Raw genomic sequence first — 27,509 nt, 5'->3', positions numbered from 1 at the left:
AGAATTATTATTGTTACATTTTTATTACTGAAGAACATGTTAGAATTTGTTAGCACATCGGGCAAAAAGCTTTGTGGTATTTCTTGCGGGATTTTACATTCTGAGTTCAAATTCTGATGAAGTTAATTTTTGCTTTTCATCCTTTTGAGGTCAATAAAATAACTGACCAGTCAAGTTCTAGGCTCAATCAATGCAATCACTGGTCAGCTTTCCTCAAAACAGCTGGTCTTGAAACCAGGATCTTTTCGGTTTGAACGGCAGTTTTTAACATAATTTCTAGGTAACTAAACACTTTTAAACTTTGTATACTGGTAGAATGTGTTTATTAAACATCTTTTTCTCTTGGCTTTATTGAGAAAATTCTATAGTTTGTAAGATATTTGCTGTTTTTTTCTTCAATTTCTGAAATTTCAACCAATCACTGACGTCTATTGGGGTAAAAAGCATTCTGTGCCATATGAATATGTCCCTCGTTTAAGAAACAGATTGGGTTTATTTACATTTCTGAAGAAAAAAGATACCCTTCCCCCATCCATAAACCTAACCTAAAACAGATTGAAATGCAATAGATCGATTCTAGGGTCATAATTACGGGTGACAATTTCATATGACACCTCTAGAAAAAACTGCCGTTCAAACCGAAAAGATCCTGAAACCACTATATGGACAGAAAGCAGTGGTGGAATACAAATTTAGATTTGCATAAGATTCCTCACATTTCACATTTAAAAGTCTCTCCTCCTCTCTGCATTTTTTTGTGTCTTTTTAAGCGACTGATCGTGATAAAAGATTTCCCACAAATATCACAATGATAAGGCTTTTCTCCTGTATGTAGAGGTCTGTGGACTGCAAGATGGGAATTCAGAGTGAAAGATTTCCCACGTGTTTCACAGTGGAATGGTTTCTCTCCCATATGAATTCGTTTATGCGTTGCTAAGTTACTGCAATCCATAAAACATTCGCCACACGTGTCACAGCGAAACGGGTTCACTCCTGAATGAATTCGTTTGTGTTTCGTTAAATCACCATTGGTGACGAAAGACTTCTCACATCCTTCACAGTGAAACGGTTTTTCCCCCGTATGTAGTTTTCGGTGTCTTACTAAATTACTTTTAGAGACGAAAGACTTGTCACACGTTCCACAACGATAAGGTTTTTCTCCCGTATGACTACGAATATGGACCTCAAGGCTCGAATACTGATTGAAAGATTCCCCACATATTTCACAATGGCGTGGTTTCTCTCCGCTATGAATCCGTTTGTGACTAACTAAATTACTATTGTGCACAAAACACTTCCCACAGACGTCGCAGCGAAAGGGTTTCTCCCCGGTATGAATAATTCTATGCGTTGTTAAGTGACCTTTCGTGATGAAAGACTTCCCACATATCTCACAGCGATAAGGCTTTTCTCCAGTGTGGCTACGAACGTGGATCACAAGGTGAGAATTACTTATGAAAGATTTGCCGCATATTTTACAGTGGCACCGTTTTCCTCCGCTGTGACTACGTTTGTGCCTCGCTAATTGACATTCAGACACGAAGGATCTCCCGCATATCTCACAGGAAGGTTTCTCTGGCCTGTGTATGTTACTATGTGTAAATAACTCATAGTCTGAAGGGAAAGCTTCCTTACAGATCTCACAGCTATACTTCGTAATATTTCTATGTAAAGATCTCTGTTCAGTAACTGTTTCATTATATAAATCTTTCTTACCATCGACTGTCTGTGGGATCGAACCTACATCGTTAAGAGCACCTGTCTTAGAAATGTCCAACTGATTAACACCTTCCATGTTAATTAACCAGGAATACTTACAATCTGTAGAAATGCCTGTGAGTGTAATCTATTATGGTTCGATTTCTTGCCTTAATTATCGTAGGAATTCGTTTGTTTAAATGATGTAATTAATTTCGTTGGACTAATTAATTACAAAGATGCCAAGGCGGCGGTGACGTTGAAAGTTTTCCCTTGCCTTAACAACACCGGTGATACAAAAGAAGGGTCCCTAACAAAATTTGATACATTCACAAACGTATTGTATGTAACCCAAGGTAAATATATAAACTAAAAACAGCACCCAGAAACCCTTTTCTCCCACCCCTAACCCTAACCTTAACCCCCCCCCCCATATATATATAAAAAAACACTTTCTTGAAATGTATCCGGTACTTCGGATACCTATACCGAAGTTACGCCCAGGATCTTTTCCCTTTGACCGGCAGATTCAAAAAATAATTTTTTTGAAACTAAACACTTTTAAACTTCGTATACTGGTAGAATGTGTCACATAAAACATCTTTTTCTCTTGGCTTTATTGAGAAAATTCTGTAGTTTGTAAGCTATTTGTTGTTTAATTTCTCGTATTTCGGCAATTTCAACTAATCAATGACGTCTATTGAGGTGAATACAATTACTGCTGTTTAAATTCCTGATTGAGTGCTACGTTGTGTTCCTGAGAAAAAACACTTCATTTCACGTTGTTTCAGTCTCCCTTCGATCAGCGGGGAATGTTGGCCTTCTCGCCCAGTTTGCAGAGTGGCCTCATTTGAAGGTTAAAACAACGCAAAAGCGCATTGTGACCAGCGATGTGCAACAACATCTGACAGCCTGGTCGGACACGTAATAACGTGTGTGTGCGTGTGCGTGAGAGAGAGAGAGTGCTTGTGTGTGAATGAGTGTGTGTGTGTGTGTGTGTGATGCGTTTGAACGTCTTTGTCCGACCACCATCACCATCACTTGACAACCGGTGTTGGTTTGTTTACGCGTAATTTCGCACACCGTATCCTGACTTTGAAGAAAACCATGTTTAATTTGTTCGGCTTACATACTTCAAAGCAATACACCAATACGGTTGCAGTTCAATAACCGAATCAACTAAAAACGATGCTTATACGGTCAATAACGGTCCAAATCGATCATTCATAAAAATTAAAAATTCCCTCCTCTTCCTTCCACGTTACTACATGTTTCATCACCTGACCAAAACTGACCAATGAAAAACGTATTCTTCGACTTCCGCCGGTTCTTCAATTTTTCCATTCATTAATTTTGTCTTTTAAAGATTTCGAAGACGACGCGAAAATACGAGTAACGGACTGTAATTAAAATCATATTAATTTTAATTACGGATCCGGATTGCACTACAGATATATTCCATACTGAACACTGATGTATATATATATATATATGCTATAGCAGGTAATATATAATATACATTTGATCACTAATTAATGACTTATAGTAAAATTCAGGTGCAATCAAGCACTTGGGTGTATATTTCATAGCATCGAATGATTCAAGGTAAACTTTAGTCTTTGCTGTTTTTTTTATACAATGCACGGAAATTCGTGTACGGCAGGTGCGACAGATCGTTATTAGACTTTAGAGTAATTTAACTATATGTGAAGTTTGGAAAGAGGAACATGAAAAAACCTACATGGAGAAAACGAAACGTATTTTATGAATCTGCAGAACCTAATTGTAGTTTGTGTCTTTTGTACCTGCATGAAGACGATGTAGAGAACAGCATTTTCCAACAGAGAGCTCTTTGTAAATATTATATATTGTAACAATGTCTTTAATTTAAAGCTGTTCGCTACGTACACTTTTTACAAGATCACTACTTTCTCTAGCAGTTGAGCATCCATCGTTGACGAAGTCGGCGCTGGATGTGGCAGAGATTTGTCTTTCCTCTAGGAATATAAACAAGAAGTTTGCATTTTGCACCAAATGCCAATATGAGTTTGGCGGCGAGCTGGCAGAAAGGTTAGCACGCCTGGCGAAATGCTTAGTGCTATTTCGTCTACTGTTACGTTCTGAGTTCAAATTCCGCCGAGGTCGACTTTGCCCTTCATCCTTTCGGGATCGATAAATTAAGTACCAGTTACGCTCTGGGGTCGATGTAATCGAGTTAATCCTTTTGTCTGTCCTTGTTTGTCCTCTCTGTGTTTAGCCCCTTGTGGGTAGTAAAGAAATAGGTATTTCGTCTGCTGTTACGTTCTGAGTTCAAATTCCACCGAGGTCAACTTTGCCTTTCATCCTTTCGAGGTCGATTTAATAAGTACCAGTTACGCACTGGGGTCAATGTAATCGACTTAATCCGTTTGTTTGTCCTTGTTTGTCCCCTCTGTGTTTAGCCCCTTGTGGACAATCTCTCTATATATACAGCTGAAGTTGTCTGTGATTGGCAGGTTTGGTAGCCTTCAACTAACACTATCTCCCCCGAGACCCTGCGGCACAAGTTGACCAAAATTGAGAGTATGATAGAAGAAGGCTTGCTCTTCCTTCCGTAGAAGAAAAAATTCAAATCGGACCATGTTAACACCAAAAGTTACTTATATCAAAAAGGTGCTTTTTTTCTATGAAAATCCCTATTTTTTATGATTTTTTTACTACTGTGTCGCCATTTTTCGGTGTATTTCAACCAGAAAAATGTTCACTTAAAGAGAATAACAAGCTACATAACGCAAAATTTTTACTTTTCAAAAATTCCAATTCTAAAGGGTCGAAACAAACCCGAGCAACGCCGGACGATACTGCTAGTAAAGAAATAAATATGAGTTTGTTCTAAAAGAACATCAACGTTTAAGGGGAGATAAATATTACCACTTTGTTAATGTCTGTCTCTGTCAAGTAATAAATATCTAACAGTGTTTTCTCTCTGATTTCAGAATAACAGACAACGTTGCCGTTAAAGAATCTTCAGATGCGTCTTCAGAATCATCTTTTAAAGAGTAAGAGAAGGTCTGTGTAGACCTGTAGTAGAACCATTGCGGAATATTTCCTCTGGACGGAGATTTTTAGCAGGATTTGTGTTTCACATTCAGAAGTGTGTACGAGAAAATTTTTGCATTCTGATTTAACTTGGCCGAATTTACAAAGGATTTTTGCGTCATCTTTTGCTGCTGACAACTGTCATAATTGATGGAGTCGTAGCAGTAGAAATATTTGAGAATAAAATATAAAAATTAAAGAAAAAACGACATTCATATCTTGTTTTGAGAGAAGAAAAGCTCTCCCAAATGACAGTGAGAAGAAGTTTTAAGTGTAGAACAAATCTTTAAAAGATTGGTCTTTTTGATGAGATCCTGAAAGAGATGGGGAAAGTCATGTACCACTGTGATATCTGTAAAACCTCGTTCTCTCAGAAATCTAATCTAACCACTCACAAACGTGTTCATACTGGAGAAAAACCATATCCCTGTGATATCTGTGGCAAATCCTTCTCTCAAAGAAGTCACTTAACTACTCACAAACGTACTCACACTGGAGAGAAAGAATATCATTGTAACGTCTGTGGTAAATCATTCTCGCAGAATGGTGACTTGACGACTCACAAGCGTATTCACACAGGAGAAAAACCGTATCATTGTGATATCTGTGGTAAATCATTATCTCGAAATCATAGCTTGACTAAACACAAACGTATTCATACGGGAGAGAAACCATATGACTGTGATATCTGTGGTAAATCATTCTCCGAAAGAAGTGCCTTGACTACACACAAACGCATTCATACAGGAGAAAAACCATATCAGTGTCACATCTGTGGTAATTCATTCTCGCAAAAATCCACCTTGACTAAACATAGACGCTTTCACACAAAAGAGCAGCCATATCATTGTGATATCTGTAAAAAATCATTTTCTTCGAGAAGTAACTTAACCACTCACAAACGGGTTCATACGGGAGAGAAACCGTATTGCTGTGATATATGTGGAAAATCTTTCTCTGTAAAAAGCCACCTAACCGTTCACAGATACATTCATACGGAAGAGAAACCATATCACTGTGATATCTGCGGTAAATCTTTTTCTCAGAGTGGTAACTTAACGAGCCATAAGCATATTCATACAGGTGAGAAACCACACAACTGTGACATCTGTGGTAAATCCTTCTCTGTGACAAGTCATTTGACTACTCATAAACGTTTTCATACAGGAGAGAAGCCATACCAGTGCGATATCTGTGGTAAGCCATTCTCACAGAAATCTAATTTGACTAAACACAGGCGGTTTCATACAGGAGAGAGGCCGTATCGTTGTGATGTGTGTGGTAAATCGTTCTCTGGAAGTGGTGACTTAACTAAACACAAGCGCTTTCATACAGGAGAAAAGCCTTATCGCTGTAATATTTGTGGGAAATCTTTCTCTGGAAGCGGTGTCTTAACAACACACAAACGCATTCATACGGGAGAGAAACCATACGGTTGTGATATTTGTGGTAAATCATTCTCTCAAACGAGTCACTTAAGAATTCACAAACACGTTCATACAGGAGATAAACCATATTACTGTGATGCCTGTGGAAAGACGTTTTCGTTAAGGAGCCACTTAACTAAACACAAACGTATTCATACAGGAGAGAAACCATATCCCTGTGATATCTGTGGTAAATCATTCTCTGAAGGAAGTACCTTGACCAAACACAAACGAATTCATACAGGGGAGAAACCTTATCAGTGTGATATCTGTGGTAAATCCTTCACTTCAGGAAGTAACTTGACAACTCACAAACACATTCATACAGGCCGATAGCTTAACTATACACACATGTAAGGCGGCGAGCTGGCAGAAACGTTAGTGCGCCGGGCAAAATGCTTAGCGGTATTTCGTCTGTCATTACGTTCTGACTTCAAATTCCGCTGAGGTCGACTTTGCCTTTCATCTTTTCGGGGTTGATAAAAAAAGTAACAGTCTTGCACTGGGGTCGATGTAATCGACTTAATCCCTTTGTCTGTTCTTGTTTGTCCCCCTCTATGTTTAGCCCCTTGTGGGCAGTAAAGAAATATATACACACATGTATTGTTTTAGGAGCAATGCCACATAAACATTTTTGTAAAATCAATCTCTCATAAAAATAAAAAAACAAAATTCCTATTAAATACATGGATGAGTAACCATATCAGTGTCAGAGTTTCTCTATGGCAAAAAGTCTTCATCATCATCATCATCATTTAAGGTCTGTTTTCCATGCTAGCATGGGTTGGACGATTTGACTGAGGTTTGCAGAACCAGATTGCTGCACCAGACTCCAATTTTGATCTGGCAGAGTTTCTACAGCTGGATGCCCTTCCTAACGATAACCACTCCGAGAGTCTAGTGGGTGCTTTTACGTGCTACCGGCACATAAAATCTTATATAATGATAAATTTATCATTGGAAATATAACCACAGCTTTATTACATTTGCAACACGATTTGCTACTGCGATCTTCGTCATCATCATCATCATTTTAAAATCCACCTTTTGATGCTTGAGGCAGATTTTCTACAGCTGGATGCCCTTCCTAACGCCAACCACTTAGAATTAATATATTGTAAAGCATGTAATTTGTTGTTTGTCATCATCATCATCAACATCAGTGTTTTAATATCTAATTTTGCATTCTGGTATGGAACAGACATGTTGGCCAAACAAAGAATTGCCTTATTTTCTAAACCTTCTGTCACCCCTTCTCTAAGTCCCAGAACCTTGATTCTTCAATAAAATTGGTTCACTCTTAAATTATTCTTCTGTTATTTAATATATCTCACACCTTTCAGGTGGCAAGCTCACAGGATCGTTAGCATGCCAAGCGAGATGCTTAGTAGAATTTTGTCCGTCCTCAAATTCTGAGTTCAAATTCCATTGGGGTTGACTTTGCCCTTCATCCCCTTTCTAGGTTGATAAAATAAGTACCAGTTGAGCACTGGTGGTGGGGTCAATATATATTTCTTTATTGCCCACAAGGGGCTAAACACAGAGGGGACAAACAAAGGGATTAAATCGATTATATCGACCCCAGTGCGGAACTGGTACTTAATTTATCGACCCCGAAAGGATGAAAGGCAAAGTTGACCTCAGCGGAATTTGAACTCAGAATGTAACAGCAGACGAAATACCGCTAAGCATTTCGCCCGGTGTGCTAACATGTCTGCCAGCTCACTGCCTTAGGTGGGGTCAATATAATCACCTTAGCCTCTCTCCCAAACTTGCTGGCCTTGTGCCAAAATCAGAAACCAGTATATCTAACATCTAACCAAGACTTGAGCTGACCCTACCATAATGATGATTTCACATTTTGGCACAAGGCCAGCAATTTCGTGGTAGGAGGGTAAGTCAATTACATCAACTCCAGTACTCAACTGGTACTTAATTTATTGACCTTGAATGGAGATGAAAGGCAAAGTTGACCTCGGCTGAATTTGAACTCAGAACATTAAGATGGATGAAAAGCTGCTAAGCATTTAGGCCAGCATCATAACGATTCTGCCTGTTCGATGCCTGATGACTTGTGAGCACAGTCATTTGACTGCGGCCATGCTGGAGCACCGCCTTTAGTCGCACTAGCTCACTACCTCATGATTGTGAGCCCAATGTTCTAAGCACTGAGCCATCCTTCATGGGCTACAGATTAGATGCATGGCTGGGATTATAGCACCATATAAGATTATCTCGACGGCCGTTTCTGGAGTCCATCTGTCTACAACTCTGCTTTTCAACCTTTTTGCTGGAGTGGAACCCCAAGGAAACATTCCACTGGCTTGAGGAACCCCTGTGCAATAATTTAATAGTCTTTTGCACACATATCTGCACAGGAGAATTAAAAATTACTGCCAGTTTTAGCAGTTTTGGTAACTTCTTGTGGAACCCCTGGACTGTACTGGTGGAACCCTGGTTGAAAACCACTGATCTACAAGGTATGAACCCTTTAGTTTCACACTGACAATGACCCCTTCATCAGGAAATAAAGAAATAGACAGCAAGGTTCGAAGAAATATATGCCTATATAAAATTCGATTAGAGGTTATGTTAGCCTCATGAAGGGATGGTGTCATCGAAGGAGATACTGGTTCAAGTACTTAATATTTGGGCAGGGGGTATTGATTTTTAAAAAATAATAGGCTTGTATATAAAAACCTGTAGTTTATATTCATATGAAGGAAGAAGAAATAAATGGAGATTGTGGACTTAATAAGAGTTTATTATCATCATCATAATCGTTTTCCATGCTGGCATGGGTTGGACAGTTTGTCTGGAGAGCCAGCGGCTGCACCAGGCTCCGACGTGATCTGGCAATGTTTCTAGAGCTGGATGCTCTTCCTAATGCCAACCACTCTGAGAGTGTAGTGGGTGCTTTTTACGGGCCACTGGCACAGGAACCAGTCAGGCAGGCCTGGCATCGATCCAATTATGTTCGGATAGTGCTTTTTATGTGCCACTGGCATGAGGGCCAGTCATTGGGTACTGACATCGGCCATGTTCGGTTGGTGCTTTTTACGTGCCTCTGACATATATATATATATATGAATACATGTGTATATATATATATATATATAGGGCAGGGGTCTCACGGTCGTAGGATCGCGGTTTCGATTCCCAGTCTAGGCATTGTGAGTGTTTATTGAGCGAAAACACCTAAAAGCTCCACGAGACTGAGCAGGGGGTGGTGATCCCTGCTGTACTCTTTCACCACAACTTTCTCTCGCTCTTTCCTCTGTTGGCTTGCTCGCTTAGCCAGCGGGGTGGCGTTAATTGAAGGCTAAAACAATGCAAAGCACATTGTGACCAGCGATGTGTAGCAACATCTGATAGCCTGGTCGATCACGGTGATAAGTATATATATGTATATATATATATGTGTGTGTATATATCGAGAGTTGAAAACAGGGAAAGCATCAAACCACAGAAAGTTTGCTACCAGCTTTTAGCTGCATTGTCAATGTAGGCCCTTTCAGTCATATTTATTTCGCTATTCCCATCAACCAGGTATGTTAACCCCTAACCATAGACCCTTCAACACCGCTCACCATACAACTTCTTTCGCCATAGCCACCAGAACGGTTTGATCTTCACGATAGACTTGGCCGGTAGTTGTAGCCATCTCGTGTATGATAACGTTATATATCAAAGCACAAATCATCAATTTACGAGGTGTTTAACTTCAGATGATTTGGTGACGGGGTAAATGGATTACATCGACCCCAGTACTCGACTTGTACCTATTTTATTGACTCCAGAAGGAGAAAATTGAAGTCGACATCGGTGGTATTTGAACTCAGAACACCAAGATGGACGAAATGCCTATTTCTTTACTACCTACAAGGGGCTAAACACAGAGAGGACAAACAAGAACAGACACAGGTATTAAGTCGATTAGATCGACCCCAGTGCGTAACTGGTACTTATTTAATCGACCCCGAAAGGATGAAAGGCAAAGTCGACCTCGGCCAAATTTGAACTCAGAACATAGCGGGAGACGAAATACCGCGAAGCATTTCACTTCGGCGTGCTAACGATTCTGCCAACTCGCCTCAAATTATTACCCACAGAAATACGTAAATTTCCCCCAACTTCGGAATTGTGGTTTTAAACCCCTAACTGTATTAGGAGCACTCTGTCGGTTACGACGATGAGGGTCCCAGCTGATACGATCAACGGAACAGCCTGCTCGTGAAATTAACGTGTAAGTGGCTGAGCACTCCACAGACACGTGGATATTCAGCGTGACACAGAGAGTGACAAGGCTGGCCCTTTAAAATACAGGTACAACAGAAACAGGAAGAAAGAGTGAGAGAAAGTTGTGGTGAAAGAGTACAGCAGGGTTCACCACCACCCCCTGCAGGAGCCTTGTGAAGCTTTAGGTGTTTTCGCTCAATAAACACTCACAATGCCCGGTCTGGGAATCGAAACCGCGATCCTACGACCGCGAGTCCACTGCCCAAACCACTGGGCCATTGCGCCTCCACCCCCTAACTGTATTAAGTGCCTCGGGTAACCCTTAACCGTATTAAATGCCTCGGGACCTATTTAAAGACCGCTGTCAAAAGTAGAGTTATTTCCCTTCGTCTGCTAATTGCTAAATCTTCCCAATTAATTTCCTTCAATTGTTTCATTCACATCTACATTACTTGATCAGTTCCACTTCACAACTGGTATTCAACGCGATCCAATTAAATTTACATGATCGGCAATTAACTGTGTAAAGAAAGAAGATACAGCATTCATTATTACGTTGATCTACATCAACTTTTGCTATAAAAACCTAGAAATTCTCTCGAACCTGTTAATGTCCAGTCTGATTTAAGAAGTCCAGACCCCTTCAACGTATCCTCACATTTCCCTCTCTAGTTCTTTATACTAATATGTAAGTATTTCGTTTATATAAACACTTATATTGTATACATGTCGTGTGAATGGATTTCTTTGTTTTGATTTCGTATTACGCTTGGAATGGCCTGACATCTCCGAAAGAAGAAATCACTTTCGTCTTTAATAAACATAAAATAATTTGTATATATATATACACACACACACAATCACAGATCTGTGTGTATATGTTTACATGTATGTATGTTTGTGTGTGTGTGTGTGTATGTGTATATATATACACATTCAAAATGCAACCGCATGTGTACCGTTGGCAATTTTTTCCCTCCGTCTTCCCTTCCTTGGATCTTTCCTTTTCCTATGTATGTATGTCTGTGCGTGTATGTATATATATATATATATATATATATATGTATATATATATATATATATATATATTATATATATATATATATGTGCATACACCGAAAGCTGTAGACCTATACAAAAATCTCTTGATTAGAACAACGAAGCTTACGAAGTTAAGAAATTAAAACAAGTAAAATATGTGTGAAATGAAGAAGAGACGAAACTGTGTCTAATGTCTACACACACACTCAAACACACAAAAAGGTGTAATCTATACTAATTAGTCCGAAATGAGATACGTTTTGTCGCACAAACCATTATGAATTAAAGGCTTGAACTTATTGTCATATCTATATCTATATATATATATATGAGTGTATGTGTGTGTACACACATACATACTCTCACAGTGTATATATGTGTGTGTGTGAGTTTGTCCACGTATGTATATGATGCTCGGGGAGTTATTTGAGGCAGGATTTTACAGCTGGTTGCACTTCACGTAACTAATTCTTCACAGTTTTTTTTTGTTCATTAAGGCTGTTTTTATTCTTCGAAAGAACAGCGTGCTCGATTGTAATGTGAAGAAGGAATGTAAACATCAACACCGTTTCTGTCAGTCAGAGCATCAACATCCATGCATGCTCGTACACACACACGCACGACCTTGATTTTTTTTTCTTTTTTGCCCCATGGACCGGTTTCATGCAGGGCAATTGTTTCATAGACTGGTGGATCACACGCATAAAAATAAAAACCCTGCAGAAGAGCCCTGTGCTGGTGCTACATGAAAAGCATAACCGGCCAGTTTTATCTAAATATATATATATATGGGCGCCGGTTTGGCTGTGTGGTAAAAAGCTTTCTTCCCAACCTTTAATTCGTAATCGTCTGTGCAACAAAAGGTATCTTGTTTCGGACTAATTAGTATAGATTACACCTTTGTGTGTGTTTGTGTAGACACTAGACACAGTTTCGTCTCTTCTTCATTTCACACATATTTTACTTGTTTTAATTTCTTAACTTCGTTTTGTGTATTCAGTTCCACCGAGTGCCATCCCGGGCAAGTGTCTTCTATCATAGCCTCGGGTCGACCAAATCCTTGTGAGTGGATTTAGTTGACGGAAACTGAAAGAAGCCCATCGTATTTATATTTCGAGGTTACACTTTTCGGCAGAAAGGATTAAGAGGGGGAAAAAGAATGGAGAGAACGAAAAACGATGATGAGTATATGTATCAGAGAGTGGAATATCATAATTCCCTGACCCTCCTGTATTTTCTTTTAACCAAAGCCAGGAACATTTTTACATCCCCTTGTACATATACCCCTTTCAGTCTTGTAAATGGAAGAATATATTGGTTAAGTTCGTTTGTTCACCTGAAGGAGTAGATCTACAGTTTATGAGTTTAGAAATAGAGAAGAATTTCTCTGCTGTATCTCAACTTATTAAGTAACCTCTCTCTTTTATTCTGTTCCTCTTTTCTTTCAGGACATCAGTCGACGTTGGCAGAAGAGAATTCTTCACTTCAGATGTATCGTCGATACAAGGAGGTTGTATTATCGATTCAAGGAGGTTGTCATATAGAGATATAATCCATGCTGAACTATCGTGAAATATTTCTTCTGAACTGCAATTTATAAATTTCTCAGCTTCAGTATCTGGAATGCGTACGAGATGCTTTTGTGTTCTACGTAATCGTGGACAAAATTTATGGAGGAGTTCACAACATCTTTAGATACCAACAAAGATCTCATTTGGTGGAAATATAGGAGAGACATGTTCATTATGATTAAACTATATATATATTAAAAAAAGAACAGTAAAAAATATCCTGTTGTGTCTGGGGAGAGTCATTCTCTTTTAGGACCTTATTAAAAATATCCTTAATATCTATATATTCTGGTGATAGAGGAATACCCATGGAAATATGAATTATATAAGAAACTGAAAGGATTGATATCTTTTTCTTGAGAGATGCCGAAAGTGACAGGAAAATCCTCATACGACTGTGATATCTGTAAAAAGTCTTTCTCTCAAAAATGTAACCTCAAGACACACAAATGCATTCATACAGGTGAGAAGCCATTTCGCTGTGATATCTGTGGTAAGTCATTCTCACAGACAGGTGGTTTAACTGCACACAAACGTAGTCACACAGGTGATAAACCTTTTCGTTGTGATATCTGTGATAAATCATTCTCTCACACAGGTAGCTTGACTACACACAAATATATTCATACAGGTGAGAAACCATATCACTGTGATATCTGTGGAAAATTATTCTCTCAAAATGATACCTTAGCAAAACATAAACGTATTCATACAGGTGAGAAACCATATCACTGTGACACCTGTGGTAAATCATTCTCACAGACAGGTACGCTAACGAGACACAGACGCATTCATACAGGTGATAAACCATATCATTGCGATATCTGTGGTAAATCATTCTCTCATACTGGTAATTTAACTATACACAAATATATTCATACAGGTGACAAACCATATCGCTGTGATATCTGTGGTAAATCTTTCTCTCAGACAGGTAGCCTAACTACACACAAGTACACGCATACAGGTGAGAAACCATATCACTGCGATACCTGTGGTAAATCATTCTCTCAAAACAGCCACTTATCTGCTCACAGGTATATCCACACAGGTGAGAAACCATTTTGCTGTGATGTCTGTGGCAAAGCATTCTCAGAAGGAAGTAAATTAACCAAACACATACGTAGTCACACAGGTGACAAACCTTATACCTGTGATATCTGTGGTAAATCATTCTCTGATGGAGCTGTCTTAACCAAACACAAACGCATTCACACAGGAGAGAAACCATATCAGTGTGACATTTGTGGGATATCATTCTCACGTAGCGGTGATTTAGCTAAACACAGACGTGTTCATATAGAGATAGACACCATAATGCTATGATGATTATCATACAATATTATGCATACCTTTCCTTCTTGGGACACAAAACTCTACTTGTGAAGACCTGTTCAGGCAAGTGAAAATCAAAATCGATCAACATCAATGGAAATTGTAGCTGTGATACCAGTGCGGCTGGCACATAAGAGAACCATCTGAACGTGCCTGTTGCCAGTGCCGTCCCGATTGGCCTCTGTGCCAGTGGCACGTAAAAAGCACCAACCGATCGTGGCCATTTGCCAGCCTCGTCTGGCACCTGTGCAGGTGGCACATAAAAAGCACCCACTACACTCACGGAGTTGGTTGGTGTTAGGAAGAGCATCCAGCTGTATAAACACCGCCAGATCAGACTGGAGCCTGGTGCAGCCTTCTGGCTTCCCAGATCCCAGTTGAACCGTCCAACCCATGCTAGCATGGAAAGCGGACGCTAAACGATGATTTTAAATCTGTGTTTTGTCCCCGTTAATGGGTGTGGCCGGATCTACCTTGATGCCATAGCAACCACCCTCATACCATCTTGGTCGGTTTTAGGCATCCTCACTTCTCAAACGTAACCCCCATCTCCTCCTCCACCTGTCCCTTCCAACTTTTACTCGGTCTACCTCACTTTCGTGCTCCATTTACCTCAATCTGTAATAAATCTTTTTCTCAAAAAGCTAATTAATGCTAATGTATTCAATTATGCAGAAAAATAACTATTGATATGAAAAATCACTCCAGGATATTAACAGGATTTATATAAATGTATAATTAAGGGAAACAAAATATAAAGGTGTGATAACAATCTTCAAATGCTATATTTTATATAACCACGTCTGTATCTACCCTGGTATATGAACTTACCACTGTCATCATCATCATTGTTTAACATCCACCTTCCATGCTGGCATGGGTGAGATGGCTTAACAGAAGCCAGCCAGCCAGATGTCTGCACCAGATTTCTGTGACTGTCATATTTTGAATAAAAGTATTATTTAAATGGAATATATAAATAAAAGTATTTATTTATATATAACAATCTAATATATGTTCTGAAGGGAGAATAGATTCTTTGGGGTTATCATACCATGATAATATATGCATATATCTAATATATATTCTGGATTTTATATACATTCTTCTATATATATATATAATGTTTTTCTGGTTTAAATTTTAGTATGTTGCAAGCCTGCGCCGGTGGCACATAAAAAGCACCCACTACACTCACGGAGTGGTTGGTGTTAGGAAGGGTATCCAGCTATAGAAACTCTGCCAAATCAGACTGGAGCCTGGTGCAGCCTCCTGGCTTACCAGACCCCGGTCGAACCGTCAAACCCATGCTAGCATGGAAAACGGATGTTAAATGATGATGATGATGATATCCCATGAACAGAATGATTCTATTTATATAATTTTACCATTTATTTTCTTTGTAGCGTATTACCTTCTCGATTTCACATTTACACTAAATATTTATTCACAAGTACCTCTGTAACATTAGAATTAACATATCCACAAAGTGGTTGATGTAGTTTTTGAATTACCAACACCATCATCAATGTTTTAATATTCCTTCTCCATGTTTGTATGGCTTGTACTTGTCTCCTATACAAGACATCACTAAATTTTTTCAATCTTCTCCCATCTCAGTCACGAGGTCCTGAATTCTGAATAAAATTGTTTTTATGTTAAATTATTCTTGAATCTTTATTTCGTTTTTCCCCAGACACAACAGAATATTCTTCAATCATTTCACATGTAAAACCTCAAACCAATATTTCTGCTGAATCAACTGTAAATTGACAAACATGATTAATATATGACACCTGTTACGCATTTCTCCATTCTGAGCTTATTTCACTGTTTATTTTGAAACCATGTAATTTGTTGTACAGATGAAGCTGGGCTGAAAAGTTTGTAGGCTGACTATGTTTAGTCTTAAAAACACAGGACAGGGTTATTCAAAGAAAATGAACTGATTTCATTATGCAATATTTTAATAAGGAAAAGCAATAGAAAACTCCAGCAAAGTCACAAGTATTTATTAATAATCAACTTTTATTTCCTGTCTTACAAGTGTTCAATGTGGCCACCACCAAAGATATGGGCAACATCAATGATGCATATCACGATCCATTGAATTAATCACTGTTGTTATTCGATGTTTAAGGTATTGAGATTAGTGGGTAGCGGTGGGGGTTTTCTAAGTTTTGAATGGCTGCCACACGGGCGCTGTAGTCACATCGTTTTCCCAGCAACTTACAGTTGTTTGTTTACACTCAGAATCATTCTTTTTTGAATAACCCTGTATAATTCAAAGCTAGATGAAACAAAATCGGCCCAGAAGTGAACAAGAATGGCATATATCGATCTTTCCACAGCATTTTCTGTTCATCACTGCCATATGCAACCCCACTTCCGAAACAAATTCAAATTGCCAAACAGAAGTATATACAGATAACGTGAATCTATTTGCTGGAGTGCAAAAGCACAAGTCGAGCAAAATTCAAGTTTTGTGTTAGAAGCATTTATGTGGATGTCTGTAGATATCATCATTATGTGTCTGCTTTCCATGCTGGCATAGGTTTCTTTTTTTTTGTTTGACAAGGAATCGGTGAGCTGAAGAGTGCATCAAACACCAATATCATCTTTGGCAAGGTTTTTGTGGTTGGACGACCTTCCTAATGCCAACCACTTCATAGTCTACTGGACGCTGTTTTTCATGCCACTGGCACTAGTGGGAGATTGGTAAATAATTTGCAAGGCAGAAAAAAGGAATGGAAAACCCTGCCGCTACCAAGAGAAAGCTGAGCTGTTTTTATGCCTGGTATTCAATGGCTAAAGTAAGGTAGGACATCCACAGGTGTCGTCTTGCTATAGAGGAAATACACGGCTAAAGCAAAATAGAGTTGTTGTTTGTTCCTTCTCGAGCCATGCCTGGCTCATAAGGGCCGGTTTCCTGGTTTCCTTGGCGTATAGGTTCCCCACCTGGACGGGACGCCGGGCCGTTGCAGGTGAGCTGCAAGATGCAGGAGGAAAGAGTGAGAGAAAGTTGTGGCGAAAGAGTCAGCGGAAGTTTCGCCATTACCTTCTGCCGGAGTCGCGTGGAGCTTAGGTGTTTCTCTCATAAACACACACATCGCCCGGTCTGAGATTTGAACCCGCGATCCCTCGACCACGAGTCCGCTGCTCTAACCACTAGGCCATGTGCCTCCACAAAGCAAGATAGAGGGACACAGTGTCTTGCTATAAAAGAAATACATGATCCACATTTCATGCAGTGTGCATTGCCACATGTTCCTTTAAGCCATCACTTCTGGTAAAAGATTCCCCACATGTTTCGCAAGGATGCATCCTTTCTCCGGAATGCGTTCGTCTGTGGACTTTTAGATTTGAATTATAAGAAAAAGATTTCCCACATATATCGCAACACAGTTTTTCTCCAGAATGGATTTTTTTGTGTTGTGACAAGACATTATTACTGGAGAAAGATTTCCCGCAGACGTTACACTTAAAGGATTTCCCTCCAACATGCGTCCTTTTGTGAGCAGAAAGATAAGATTTATGAAAGAAACTTTTACCACATATTTCACAGTAACAAGTCTTCACTCCTCCGTGGATTCGCTTATGAACAGAAAGATTGAAATTATTGGAGAAATATTTGTTACAGATTTCACAATGACTGAGTTTTTCCCCAGAATGAGTCCTTTGGTGTCTTTTCAAAGAATTCTTCAAACTAAAAGACATTCCGCATGTCTCACAGGCAAATGGTTTTTCTCCAGTATGGGTGGTTCTGTGTCTTTTTAAAGAATAATTCAAGCTAAAAGACTTCCCGCAAATCATGCAGAGAAACGCCTTTTCCCCGGTGTGGGTTCGTTTGTGTCCAACAAGATTGGCGTTGTTAGAGAAAGACCTGCCGCATATTTCACAACAAAAGGGCCTTTCCCCAGAATGGGTCCTGTGGTGTATTTTCAACTTACTACTACACATAAAAGCTTTTCCACATATTTCACAGTGGTAGGGTATCTGCCCAGTATGGGCCCTGTCGTGTAGTTTCAATTTACTACTGGATATAAAAGCTTTCCCACAGATTTTACACTGATATGGTTTCTCCCCTGTATGGGTCCGGTTGTGCTCCTTTAAGTGACAACTGGTTACAAAAGCTTTTCCACATATCTCACAGTGATAAGGTTTCTCTCCAGTGTGGACCCGTTTATGTGTTTTTAACTGAATATTAGACACGAAGGATTTTCCGCAAACTTCACAGCGGAAGGGTTTTTCCCCAGTATGAATCCTATAGTGTATTTTCAAATTCGTACTCGACACAAAAGTATTTCGGCAGATTTCGCAGTGATGGAGTTTTTTCCCAGCGTGTGTCTTTACGTGTTGCGTTAAATTACTTTTGGAACCAAAAGCTTTTCCACAGATTTCACAGGGATACGGTTTTTCTCCGGTATGGGATCTGTTGTGTATTTTCAACTGACTCCTACACCCAAAGGACTTTCCGCATATCTCACACTGATACGGTTTTTTCTGATTGTGCATTTCTTTATGCTTGAAGACCTCATGTTCCGAAGAGCAAAGTTTCCCACAAACATCACATTTATATTTCGTAATATTTACCTGGAACGTTTGTTTAGAAACTGTTTCCCCATGTAGAGATTTCTCATCTCTCTCTGTGTCCCTAACTGTATTTATATTGTTAAAAACAGTTGTGTTAGATGTATTGAAGTCCTTAAAGTCCTCCATGTTAATTCACGGATTCTTCGAAGCTGGAGTATGTCTGTGAGTTAATTACGGTTTAGCTTTTTGTGCCTAATATCAGGAATGTCTGTTTAATTTGCATGGAACTACAACCCTCATTACATGTATATATGTTACTTACCATCAGAAAAACTGTTGCCGACCGTGTCCCTATAGCCATGTAGAGGCTATAAATTTCTATTAGCGTATTGTCAAAGTACTTGATACAAATAAGCGTGTGTAAGGCGGCGAGCTGGCAGAAACATTAGCACGCCGGGCGAAATGCTTAGCGGTATTTCGTCTGCCGTTACGCTCTGAGTTCAAATTCCGCCGAGGTCGACTTTGCCTTTCATCCTTTCGAGGTCGATAAATTAAGTACCAGTTACGCACTGGGATCGATGTAATCGACTTAATCCCTTTGTCTGTCTTTGTTTGTCCCCTCTATGTTTAGCCCCTTGTGGGTAGTAAAGAAATAAGTATTTCGTCTGTCTTTACTTTCTGAGTTCAAATTCCGCCGAGGTCGACTTTCCCTTTCATTCTTTCGGGGTCGTTTAAATAAGTACCAGTTTCGCACTGGGGTCGATGTAATCGACTTAATCCCTTTGTCTGTCCTTGTTTGTCCTCTCTGTGTTTAGCCCCTTGTGGGTAGTAAAGAAATAAGCGTGTGTATGTGTGTTGCTTAATAGTGCAGCGATGCGAAATGGCACAACGGTAGCTGGATAGTTAACTCTGTAACGGATTCTTTGTTTCCTAAGAATCACAGAAAACGAGTTAACATTCGACCAAACAGGTTCGTAGGTTTCAATACATTCTTTAACACTGTGTTAATTAGTGAGAGATCCTAATTAAATAGTGACAGTTGCTTACGCTGGTGAGTAGAAAACTCCACGGTTTGTGATGTGTTGAGCCAATCCAAATAATTTGTGTTTTCGCTTTGAAATCCAAATGAAAAGTGTCTCAGCAAAAGTTGAATGATTTGTTGGTCGTTATAAGTTAATTACTGATCTTCTTCCTGTTAATTAGGGAACTAATTAACGATGTAAAGTTTGTGATGAAATGAAATATTAATCAAGAAAGCAATGGGTACCACCGATCCTGGAACACGTGGAGGGTCTCTCATCTTAGCCACAATTATCAACGTTTACTTTAACAAGAGATAATTACTTCACAAAACATTAATAAAATTAATTAAAGTTACCAAGATCGGTGAGCGGTGTTGTTGGGGATTGTTCCCCTTGTTTCAATGGCATCGGTGACACACGTAAAAAGTCCTGTATGTAATTTGGTTTATTCATACATACATACGTACATACATATCGTATATTACTGGTAATTTCATATAATCAAAATATATTGTGTACAGTTTTTTTTACTTATGGGACAACTAATTGACAGTATATATATATATATATATATACCAAAAAATAAGCAACAAGAATGGATCGGTAGTTTAGTACAAATGTTTCATACTATAAACATTTTATTAAATCTGCAAATATTACATTAAATATAATGTCAAGTAATCTTCAGCTAATTTCATATAGGTTTTCCAAACATATTAGAGAGTGTAAATATACTTATAAAGTTATAGTTGTAAAGAACTTTACATTGTTGGAAAGCATATATGGTCTGCTTGGAATCTTGCTTCAAGTTCCTGGAGCTCACATCTATAACTTTATAAGTATATTTACACTCTCCAAGATGTTTGGAAAACCTATATGAAATTTAGCAGAAGATTACTTGACATTATATTTGCTGTAATATTTGCAGCTTTAATAAAATGTTATAGTATGAAACAATTGTACTAAACTACCGATCCATTCTTGTTGCTTATTTTTTGGTTATAATCACCCCCACATAATTTTATGGTTAATACCATAAAAAAATTCTCGTGCATCTAGGTTAAGTACCATATTCTTTTGAATCTAAATTGTTTTGCTGAAATTATATATTAAAATATATGTGCGTTGTATAAACTATATTTTTTGTCTGGTGCCTGGAATATGAGACTTCCTAGAAAGCTCCGAGGAAGAGAGACTTCCTGGAAAGTTCCGAGGACTAAACTAAAGCATTTGACCCGGGCATAAAAACGAAACAAAATTGTGTAATAGGTGTAAAACAACTTGCTCTAAACGAATATGAGAAAAAATGTACGCTCGCGAAAGGAGTAGTTGGGGGAGAGGACTTGGAAAATTCACATCGTGAATGTTCCAAAAGCGTTTGATCCGGGCACAAAAACAAAAAAAATAGGTGTAAAACAACTTGCTCTAAAAGATTATGAAGAACATACACAAAGAGAAATGGTTGGATCACTGCAACATTTAAATCTCATTTCAATGTCGATATTTTTATCGCTTTGAAACCGAGACTTGTTCACTGACAAAAGAGATGCAGCACGAGTGTTTTGTCAGGGGTTTGCCATGGTTTCAAAGACCGGAATGTACAAGTTGAATGACGTGTAGGGCAATCTACAGTACTAGGAATAACATTGTGTTTGTGAAAGAAATCTCGTGCCTCACTGTCATTATTAAATTGGCAAATTCCTGGATATAATGTCAATTCACAGGAATTGTAAAGCGCCATTCTGTTGTTGAAGACCAAGTGTAGAATACAACGCTTGTTTATCGACAACTTTCAGGTCAACCACAGCAAAAATTTGGTGCATCCTACAAACGTGTCGGTGCACACTCAGACAACAGAGATTGTGGGAATCAGTGAAAAGAATGGTTGTTCGACCAGGCATCCGTGCCTGTTTCTTAAAGCAATACCTCTCTAGATTCCAATTTATGGAAAGTATTAAACCTGCTGCCAGGAGAATACACGTATTCTTATTAGCAGCTGCAAGTCTTTACCCTGGCCCGAGATAATTTTTTCCTCCAAACGCAACCCATCTCTTTTCTTTATCATCCCAGTTGATGCACCACTCAAAGAGGTATACATTATCATTTTTGTAACATAATTTCTGTAGTATTTCAAGATGTTTCTGACACGTATTTTGGTTCACATGGCGGAGATGTAAACGGAACACACTTCTCCACTTGAAATATATTTTATTTTGTTATGGATTCGAAATCGATCAAAATCAATGGAAATTGTAGTTGTGATACCAGTACCGGTGGCACGTAAGAGAACCATCTGCACGTGGCCATTGCCAGTGCCGCCCCGACTGGCCTCAGTGCCAGTAGCACACAAAAAGCACCAACTGATCGCGGCCGGTGCCAGCCATGTCTGCAGGTGGCACGTAAAAAGCACCCACTACACTCACGGAGTGGTTGGCGTTAGGAAGGTCATCCAGCTGTAGAAACTCTGCCAGATCAAGATTGGAGCCTGGTGCAGCCTCCTGGCTTTCCAGACCTCAGTTGAACCGTCCAACCCATGCTAGCATGGAAAACAGACGTTAAACGATGATGATGATGGCGGAGATGTAAATGGAACCCCCTTCTCCACTTAAAATGTATTTTATTTTGTTACGGGTTGCCATGTTTTTGACTATGGAGATTCCGATTCCGAAAAAAAAATCGCAACTTCAAAATTTCAATTTCCCAACATTTCTTCACTTTTTCCGGAATTTCTTCTCTCTTTTTTTTTTTTTGAAATACATAAAAAATATGAAGTTTATGATTCTGAAAGAGGGGGAGTGGGATTGAAATTTTTGAAATTTTTTTTTTTTTTAAGAATCGGAATTTCAATTTCCATAGCCTAAAACATGGGATTTTATAACAAAACTTTTTTCCATGGAGGGAAAACAGAGAGAAATGGGGAATCTGCAGCCTTAATGACAAAGTGAGGACATTTTAAAGACACAAAATTTGAGAGAAAATCCTTTTACAAGATAATATTTTTGTTGATTTAACTTTATTTAAAATTTAACTTTTCAAATAATTGTGAATTTTATAAACATCAATTATATTTCTTTATTGACGCTTCTTTAATCATAATTGTGTTTAAAAAAGAAATTTTAAAAAATGTCCTTGTAGGCACCAACTTTGAAATTTGATATTTAAAAAAAAAAAATTGTCTTTAGAGGTTTTAGTAAGTAATTATATTTTATATTGTAGTAGATATAGCAGTGTGTGTAGGGATATACATAAATAGGAGCAGACATGGATGTGTAGTTAAAATCTTGCTCCCTAACCATGAGGTCTCAGGTTCACTTCCACAACAAGGCACTTTGACCAAGTACTTTCCTGGGCCATTCTAAGTTTTATGAGTGGATTTGGTAGATGAACACAAAGAAATCTATCATTTATAGATACATCTATAAGTATATATGTATTTATCTTCCACTAACAGTGAATGTGTTAGAACACCAGATACTCTATTATTGACCACGAGAAAACCTCTTGTATGGACTTGTATTCATATGCCGACAGGTGATAATGGTCCATTCTGGCCAATGGAACTGCTGCAGTTCTTGAATCCAGTTTTCATGTCTATACGAGGGATTGCTGAAAAGTTCCTGGCTTTGGGTAAAAGAAAATACAGAAGGATCAGTTAATTAAAATATTCCCCTCCCGGGTTCATACACTTATTGCAGTGGTCCTCCAAAAGAGGCCGATAGAATAAGTACTAGGCTTACAAAGAATAAGTCCTGGGGTTGATTTGCTCGACTAAAGGCAGTGCTCTGGCATGGCCGCAGTCAAATGACTAAAACAAGTAAAAGAGATGTGGTTTCTTAGCTGTATAAATGTGTTTTTGTTTATTTAAGACAACCCCAGAAGAAAAGAATTCACCAGAAACATCATAATGATATCATTTCTATCCTGTGTGAATGCATTTGTGCCTGGATAAGCCTCCTGCTTGCGAGAAATATTTACCACAGATATCACAGTGATATGGCCTCTCTCCTGTATGAGTACGTTTATGTCTGGTCAAGTCACTGCTTCTAGCAACTGCTTTACCACAGATATCACAGTGATATGGTTTGTCCCCGGTATGAATGCGTTTGTGTCTGGTCAAATCGCTACACCCAGCAAACAATTTACCACAAATATCACAATGGTATGGCTTCTCCCCTGTATGAATGCGTCTGTGTCTTACTAAGAAATCTATTTGAGAGAACGTTCTACCACAGACATCACAGTGATACGGTTTGTCCCCGGTATGAGTGCGATTGTGTCTTGTTAAAGCACCACTTTCAGAGAATGATTTACCACAGATATCGCAGTGATATGGTTTCTCACCCGTATGAATACGTTTGTGTCTTGTCAAGAAATCACTTTGAGAGAAAGCACTACCGCAGATATCACAGTCATATGGTTTGTCCCCTGTATGAGTACGTTTGTGTCTTGTTAAAGCCCCACTTTCAGAAAATATTTTACCACAGATATCACAGCGATGAGCCCTCTCTCCCGTATGAATGCGTTTGTGGTAAGTTAAGAGACTGTTTTGAGAGAAAGATTTACCACAGATGTCACAGTGATATGGTTTCTCTCCCGTGTGAATGAGTTTGTGAGAAGTCAAGTTGTGATTTACGGAGAATGATTTTCCGCAGATATCACACTGATATGGTTTTTCTCCTGTGTGTGTACGTTTGTGTTTAGTCAAGTTACTACCCCCAGCAAACGATTTACCACAGATATCACAGCGAAAGGGTTTCTCTCCAGTATGAATGAGTACGTGAGTTTTCAGATTAGATTTTTGAGAGAACGACTTGTGACAGACATCACAGTTATAGGAATTTTCTGTCATTTTCAGAATTCTTCAAGAAAAATACATCAATTTTTTTTCAACTTCTCACAAAATTAATTTTTATATAATTCTTACAATTCGTGCTTTTCAAAGTATCGTTTAAATATATATCTTTATCAACAAAGATACCAATAGTTGATAGGTCTACTGGCATTACTACAAATATCACATGGATATTAACGGTATTTTTCCTTCTTTATTTTTTAATCACAAAGAATATGTCTCAGCTAGAATTTCTTCAAATGAGGTCTTCGTAGCTATACAACAATGCGGTGTACTCCTATATAAACTTGTCCAAGATTATTTAAAATACAGAATCATCTGGTACATATTCCAGACAGTGAAGCTGAGAAATTTCTCCAGTAATTCCTGTTCAGAAGAAATATTTCACAGTAATTCTTCGCAGATTTATGTAAATGGGGTTTTTATTTGTTTCGTAGAATATCTTCCGTTAACCTTGAAATGATGATGGTGATAATGGTGTATTAGAAGTTCTTCTGGCAATGTCATCCGATGTTCTGAAATAAAGAAACAGAATAAGGTGGAGAGAATACTTAAAAAGACGAGATTCAAAAGTGGAAATTTTACTTTAAATTTCTATATTGGCAAAAAAACTGTAAATAAGAAACGAAGTTTTCCGTTTTAGTGGAATCTTTGGATGATAGATTCAAAAGAAGGCTTAAATGGTGATGGCTAACCAGAAGATGCAGTAGAGAGAAGTTACAGAAGATAGTATTGATTGGTGGTACTGTGCAAGACCCTACCAACCACAGTTAAACATGCATCAAAATGAGGGTAATTTAGAAGCTGGTATAGTTATATATATAAAAAAGAAAACATTTGAGTGAGGTCGTTGCCAGTGCAGGTGGCACATAAAAAGCACCATTCGAGCGTGGCTTTTGCCAGTACCGCCTGACTGGCCCTCGTGCCGGTGGCACGTAAAAGCACCCACTACACTCTCGGAGTGGTTGGCATTAAGAAGGGCATCCAGCTGTAGAAACTCTGCCAGATCAAGATCTTGTAGGCAAAATTTTTTGGAAGGGGGCGAGGAAAAAGTGTGTGATTTAAGGGAGATTTGGCTGTTGTTTCTAGCACGTGCAAGAACATCTTCGTTTTTCTCTCACTCAAATATGTATTGATGTTTTTCAATAATTTCCCCCATAAACACATACTATAAAAAAAAAGGGAAAATTTGAAAATCTGATTTTTTTCCCCCGATTATTTCTGTTTATAATTCTATAGTATTGGAGACCCTGAGAAGATCATTGCTGGGATTTATCCAGAGTGATTTTAATAAGAGATATGTAAAAGACGAGGACTTATTTTGATAGCATAATTTTCTTTTAGAAAATGGTTTTGCCTTACCCCCACACATACGCGGCCTCGCTCGGTTGGGGTGCGAGTAAAAATTCAATTTACCATTTTTTTCCCCTTTGCTTATATCCCAGCAATGGACTAGGTGTGTGTTACTTTGGCATTATCATTCTATAAAATATGATTACGGGGAGCAAAAAAACATTGAAAAACATCAATAAATGTGAGGGAGAAAGAAACGAGGCCTTGGGATGTGCTAGAAACAACAGTCAGATCTACATTAAATCACACATTTTCCTCTGAAATTATTAATTTTTTTTTAACCGAAAATATTTCTCTCACGGGTTTTAAGTACGAAATGAAAAAAAAAAACTGGTCAAACTCGGTCCGGGGTGGGGAGAGTGAAAAAAAAAATCATAAATTTTCAAAATATTTTTTTTTTTTCCCATGCTTTCCATTATTCTGAAGACTGTTTTTAAAAAAATGGAAAAAAATCCGCGTCAAAACCGAGAGATTCCAACTTATATGGACAGTCCGATCCAAAATTCCTCCACTCCGCCCACATTCCAAAAATTTTGCCAAGAAATTTCTTTGTCGTCGTAATCTGAACCATTTGAAAGGTATTTGTATAAAATTTCGTTAAAGAATACCCATTTTCAATAAAAGTTATGAGCGGGGAAGAATGTCGGGTCGTGTGAATTTTCCGAAATTCCTCTCCACTCATCGAAAAAATCTTCAACAAATCTTTCCATATTCTCAATCTACAGAATCTAAACAGTTATTTGTTGAAGAATTCGTTAAAAAGTAACCATTTTTTAAAGTCTGGAAGCAACAAAGTCGGAGCTGGGGCGGGGTACACACCTACCCAATTACGTAGCAATATATAACTCTGACATTAAAACAAGGTATCTCGCATAATGGTAACATCACAGGTTCTACCGTGTCCAATTATTATCTTTTTTTTTTGTCAGTTTCTTTCCAAAACATACACAGAAATACATGCGTGCCACCACACATATTACAGAGCAATACATTACTAATTATGGCGTACAAGATATTGCGTGCATTTTCCTTCACTAACGGACCACTTACTGAAAATATATAAATATATATTAACATGTGCATTCCAAGAATACACACACATTAATAATACTCACATATTAATAATAATACTTACTTAGATTCCAATAAGAAAGACATCACTGTATCTTCAAGGAGTCATTCTATGAAAGTCTATAAATAATTCTTAGATACCCACACAGGCACAGTGTTAAAATAGGTCACAGTGTTCTCTGTGATTTAACTGTTACTTTACGGTTAGTCACTCGTCGTTCGGTTGGTGCCCGTTAAATTAGAGTGAAAGAAGGTAAGGTGCTTGTGAGACAATGGCACAAAGGGAACT

General features: G+C 38.4%; 4 protein-coding genes across 7 annotated transcripts in view; 2 read left to right on the top strand and 2 right to left on the bottom strand.

Annotated features, from left to right (window-relative positions):
- Positions 1 to 6,928, top strand: part of LOC115225750 (zinc finger protein 271-like) — a 14,466-nt gene extending 7,538 nt beyond the window's left edge. The window contains exons 2-5 of the mRNA XM_029796692.2: positions 3,065 to 3,090; positions 4,674 to 4,736; positions 5,066 to 6,554; positions 6,802 to 6,928. Coding sequence (XP_029652552.2) covers positions 3,065 to 3,090; positions 4,674 to 4,736; positions 5,066 to 6,539 — 1,563 coding nt within the window. The 3' untranslated portion in view covers positions 6,540 to 6,554; positions 6,802 to 6,928. The remainder of the gene's footprint in view (positions 1 to 3,064; positions 3,091 to 4,673; positions 4,737 to 5,065; positions 6,555 to 6,801) is intronic.
- Positions 1 to 27,509, bottom strand: part of LOC118768281 (zinc finger protein 479-like) — a 27,634-nt gene extending 125 nt beyond the window's left edge. Inside the window, exons 1-3 of one of the 4 annotated variants that reach the window (XM_036514442.1) lie at positions 27,285 to 27,509; positions 24,401 to 25,311; positions 23,702 to 24,232 (exon numbers count right to left, since the gene is read on the bottom strand). In XM_036514442.1, the coding sequence (XP_036370335.1) occupies positions 23,861 to 24,232; positions 24,401 to 24,793 (765 nt within the window). In that variant the 5' untranslated portion in view covers positions 24,794 to 25,311; positions 27,285 to 27,509 and the 3' untranslated portion in view covers positions 23,702 to 23,860. Of the gene's footprint in view, positions 1 to 23,701; positions 25,312 to 27,284 lie in introns of those variants that run through there. The other 3 variants (XM_036514441.1, XR_005004109.1, XM_036514440.1) reach the window with 3 other exon arrangements.
- LOC115225558 (early growth response protein 1-like) lies at positions 13,418 to 14,380 on the top strand. The gene is made up of 2 exons (XM_036514468.1): positions 13,418 to 13,467; positions 14,092 to 14,380. The coding sequence occupies exons 1-2, from the start codon at positions 13,418 to 13,420 to the stop codon at positions 14,378 to 14,380; spliced, it is 339 nt and encodes a 112-aa protein (XP_036370361.1).
- On the bottom strand, positions 17,633 to 19,108 carry LOC115225557 (zinc finger protein 664-like). The gene has a single exon (XM_029796482.2). The coding sequence runs from the start codon at positions 19,106 to 19,108 to the stop codon at positions 17,633 to 17,635; it is 1,476 nt and encodes a 491-aa protein (XP_029652342.1).

Source organism: Octopus sinensis, linkage group LG28 (assembly GCF_006345805.1).
Source record: "Octopus sinensis linkage group LG28, ASM634580v1, whole genome shotgun sequence".
NCBI classification, from domain to species: Eukaryota; Metazoa; Mollusca; class Cephalopoda; order Octopoda; family Octopodidae; genus Octopus; species Octopus sinensis.
The sequence above is the reverse complement of the archived record's forward strand: the minus strand, read 5'-3'. Positions and strand labels throughout refer to the sequence as shown.